General features: G+C 29.9%; 1 protein-coding gene across 1 annotated transcript; it reads left to right on the top strand.

The window, feature by feature from the left end:
- Positions 1-806: 806 nt before the first annotated feature.
- LOC112213664 lies at positions 807-4,124 on the top strand. The gene is made up of 4 exons (XM_024370715.2): positions 807-935; positions 1,792-1,982; positions 2,565-2,609; positions 3,564-4,124. Exons 1-4 carry the CDS (start codon positions 851-853, stop codon positions 3,888-3,890), a joined length of 648 nt encoding a protein of 215 aa, XP_024226483.1. The 5' UTR covers positions 807-850; the 3' UTR covers positions 3,891-4,124.
- Positions 4,125-5,140: the final 1,016 nt, after the last annotated feature.

The following is a 5,140-nucleotide window of genomic DNA, read 5'->3' as shown; positions in this document are numbered from 1 at the left end:
ATACTTCCATCGTAGCCAAGCAAGTCGAGTACGATTTGGGCTTTGGAGGAAGGTTGGAGTCCGGCACTACCACGCCGCTTTTCCCCAGAAGCGGCCTGGTGTCCGTGCGGATTTCCTCCACGTTAATTAAAAAAAAAAGCCCACCTAGCATTTGCATTTGATGTTATTTTTGGTTTTTTGCTGGGGGTTACAAATTCTCTCGTGAGGAAGTTTCTCGAGTATCTAACTACCACGGTTACTTGTCCGGCTCTATAATAATCGTATTTGCACTAGTCAATGTCTTCTCTCTTGCATAACGACAACGTGTAATCCAAACGAAGATTCGTTTCACGCCCCTAACCCTAATTCTAATGTAAACCCGACATATATATATATATATATATATATATATATATATATATATATATATATATATATATATATATATATATATATATATATATATATATATATATATATATATATATATATATATATATATATATATATATATATATATATATATATATATATATATATATATATATATATATATATATATATATATATATATATATATATATATATATATATATATATATATATATATATATATATATATATATATATATATATATATATATATATATATATATATATATATATATATATATATATATATATATATATATATATATATATATATATATATATATATATATATATATATATATATATATATATATATATATATATATATATATCTAATGTAAACCCGACATATATATATATATATATATATATATATATAAAATATTTTTAATGAAATCAATTTTATGCAGTGAAAAAGGTGGAGCCTAAGGAAACGGAGATGGACAAAGATATTTTGGATGACTGCGGTGATTTCATAAAGGGGAATAAATTACTGGGGAAGAAATTCAAAAAACAGAATGAAGGTAAAAATTACATTAACTTTTCTACAAATAAAGAACGCGAAAGTTCCGAAGACTGATTTTTATCGTTTTATTGCTTGTTACAACCGCAAATTCATGATTAAAGCAACTGTTATTAACGAATGTTACTGAATACGACTATTTAGAATTTTTATTTGATGTAATTTCTGATCTTAATTTAAATGAGATTACAATCTTAAAAACTTTGCCGATTCTACAATTATTTATAAAGATCTCATTGTCAGTAGCTCATATAAAAGTGTGACTATATAATTGAAATAAATCGTATTTCAATTAATACTTCTCAATGACGTGTATCGTAAATCGAATCGCATTAAATTTATTTAATTTTATTGTAAATATTTATAAATACTCAATGTTTACATATTATTATATATGCTACAAATATTTTTCCTCGTTCATTGAAAAAGATAAAAGTGCATGAATAGTTCAAAGTTCAAGAATTTTTGTTTCCATGCTTGCTTTAAAATGAGAAATAAAAATCCATCGTGGTTACATCTAATTTTACATTATCATGTATATTACTAAATACGACGCAATATTATGCTAATTAAATTGATAGAGGAGGGAAATAATTATTATAGCTGAACAAAAAATCATGAAATTTTAAAACGAATAAAAAAAAGTTTCTTAAATAAAAATATGTTAAATCAAAGAAAGGTATATCGAATTGTTTCCAAATTCAGAGTTTTAGAGTTTCTACAATTTTAACGATTTACATTTGATAGTATTTATAGTCATAACCTATTAGATCTTTAGTTATTAAAGTATATTGTATTCCGAATTTATACCTTAAATTACAAAGTGTAAAATATACATTTTGTAACATTTAAAATAGGTGTGCTGCGCATTCGGAATTATATTAGATATTTGGAAGGTAAAGCTACAGAACCGAAAATGGCGGACAGGCCGGAAGAAGAACCAGAAATTGATCCAGTATTAAAGAAAGACATTGCAGATTTGTTGAAGAAATCTCATGATTTATCTAATGATATCTATCAAACGGAACAGGAAATAAAAAATCTTGGAGTATGTATAACATATGCGATAGATAGGTATATTAAACAAGTTTTATATTTTAAATATTTTAAGTCGTATATTTCGAAAGACTAACATATAACATAGTTAACAAGGGAATTGATTTATTGATAACGTATCAAGTGATTGTTTCTGTTTTTTTGAATAATTTCCTACTAAAGCGGTTTCCGAAATTTCTTTCATTTTAAACTATTTTGACAACTGAAAAGGTAAGAACCTAAATTAAATTTATGTTATTAACTGTGACTATTGATAAATGATAAACGACTTTACGTTTCTTCTATTATAATTAGGTATAATTAGGTATATTCGTTTTATTGAAGTAGTCTGCATAATAATATCTATTAAAATAAAAATCAACACATTGTTTTGGTTTTTTTTCGTAATATTTAAAAATGTATAAAAGCATAAATATTTATGGTATATTTAAATATTTAAATAAAATATGATTCTTAATAATAAAGATACTTAATAACAGTATTTATTAACAATTAGATGTAGCTTTACGAAAAAACTCATATTTATATGTATATGTATTAATACGATCATTCATTATTTTAATGTAATGCACAGGCTAAACCTGGCGAGGGCATTTTCGATCCTGACAGCTGGCTGAACGTAAGTCCGAAGACGAGATCCATTAGATATACTAGCAGAATTTACATAGTATTGGAATTTTATTTTTGTATATTTCTAATGGCCAAATGATTCTATGTTAATCGGGACTTGGCACTAGCTACAATTTTTATGCAAAAAAGATTTCCTTAATGAAAGGTGAGAGAAACATATTTATAGATAGATAATTCAAATCTTTGATAAAAAAGCACCCATTTAAAAATGTAAGAATGAAAAAATGTATTGTCATAAGATTTCGCGTGAAATGGTTCTAGATTCGAATCTTCAACAAACGTAATAAATTATAACATAAACGTTAATAATTCATGCGTAATTTCTCATAAGAGAAATTTGAATTTTTTATTTCTCATTTTACCTGCAAATTTATTGGTATTGATTATATTTTTCAAATCATCAGTTATTGAGAATCGAACATTATCAAGAATTTCTATAATGAAAAATAATTTAAAAAGCGCTTTATTCATATATGGAAATGTTTAACATATAGATAGTACAAATATTTTTTGATATATACGAATATTGGTGCGTTATTGAATTATGTAATATCGATATAATATTGTATTACCCCGACGTTGGTTACCGCATGTGAATCACAATGATGTGGATTAGTGATGTTACTTACTAACTGAATAAACCTGATAGATCTAATAAATCATTCCGTACTTCAGAAATTAATAAATGTCCTACTTTCTCCGTTCTATTAAATTGAATGTTCTAAATGTATTCAAATTGAAGTAAAAATTTAAATAATATAACTTTAAGCAAATTACATTCATAATTTTGTTCATCTATCAAAAAATGGGATATTTCTAACTTAATTGTCAGCTTTATCAATTGAATCTATTCTCTGTGATGACAATCTTTCAGTTATGCCCATAAAAATACGACATTACGTAAATATTTTCCAATCTTTTCCTTTGTTCTTTTTCTTTGCAGTCTTTGACATTGACACAGTTAGCTGAGCTTCACGATAAGATTTGTCAGTTGACATTGGACATGGTGCACCAGGACAGTAGAGCGGTGCCGTGCGATGGTTATGAACCAGCGACTCCGTCAAAGGCGGATTATAATATTTTGAACCAGCGTATAGCTGCTTTGCAGAAACAGATAGCGGAAAAGCGAATGGAGGCAGACTGGAAGCTTCAGGAGCTGAGGAGGGCTCTTCAAAACGAGCAGGCTAACTTAATTCGAATCTCCGATCAGATGAACTTTGAGAGAAAACGCAATTTGAACCTTCAGCATAGCATAGATGATTCACCGTAATCCGGTTTTCCTTTAACCTCGTTCAACGTTCGACGATCGTTTTCTCCAAGACATTCCACGGATGAGAAGAATTATATTTCCTCGGTTCTTGAAGCTAATGAATTTAACGAATTTTTAGTGAACTATAAGATCAACAAACCGTACAAGAAAACATAGGTCCTGAAATTGTGTTATCGATGATACATCTATTTCTTATTTAATGATCGCCGATGTAAGTATATGTAAATAAAAAGTATGTCGTTACAAAATTAATATTCGAACTTTCTTGTGTGATTTGTTGTTTTCACGTTAGTTCCGCATCTCTAAATGTTCTGTTACGACCGTTCGGGGAGAGACGCGGTCGCGAGGAAAACGCGTCAGCGAGAGGCGTAAATTCTCGCTACGATTCGGTGAATCGACGCCGCGAAGTAGTCGTTCCCCTGTTTCGGTTAAGATAACTGAGGTGGTTAAATGAATATGACACAGTAGTAAGTTATATTTCACCGTTTATTCCAACTTATAACAAAGGCAGTTACGCTGGTGCGTATGTACGAGATGAATGAGTGACTGATCTACGGGTGTGTATACCCGGTGGAAGGATGTTGACCGTTCGAAGGATGTAAAATCAGTACTGTACTGGGAGATGATGCTGTCTCGGAGGAAAGCTAAGGATGGGTGTGTCTAGCGCACGGGACCATCGGATTTGTTGGTGATGAATTTAGTTAGGAGAGTGAGGGAATAGGCTTCGTCGTTAATTGGTTAAACGAAGGGTCTCAACCGCCCTCGAGAGAAAGTGGTTAGTGAGAGGAAAGTTGCATCATACGTGAGAAAAACTAACTTTCCCTTGTCCAGCCGTGGTAGACAATAGTCTTTAGAAATTCTTCGGAAATAGACGTTTGTTTGGTTTGAAGGACCTTTTCTAGGAAATCTATGAGATTTATGGGAGGTACTTGAGACTATTGAGGGTACACAGTGAGTATCCGAAGACATCTGGTTGCCATATTGCCCGCGGTGTGTGGCCTGGGCTAGATAGAGTGTTACGCGACGTAACATGTTCAATACGTTAAAAATGAAAATTGCCCGACGAAATAGAAAGAGGGCCTTGATATTCATAAGAATGCGAACAATGTATTGTAATTCACTCATAATTCTGGCAGTTGAATGCAATTTTAAATTAAAAAAAAGTTGCTTTGTAATTACATTTCAGGTAAGCATAATCCAAAATATTAATAATTAAAAAAACAAAATTGAGTTACATGTGAGAACTGAAC

The sequence above is a fragment of the Bombus impatiens genome, unplaced genomic scaffold (assembly GCF_000188095.3).
Source record: "Bombus impatiens unplaced genomic scaffold, BIMP_2.2 scf_0904, whole genome shotgun sequence".
Lineage (NCBI taxonomy): Eukaryota > Metazoa > Arthropoda > Insecta > Hymenoptera > Apidae > Bombus > Bombus impatiens.
Note: the sequence above shows the minus strand (reverse complement) of the source record. Positions and strands in the feature narration are given on the sequence as shown.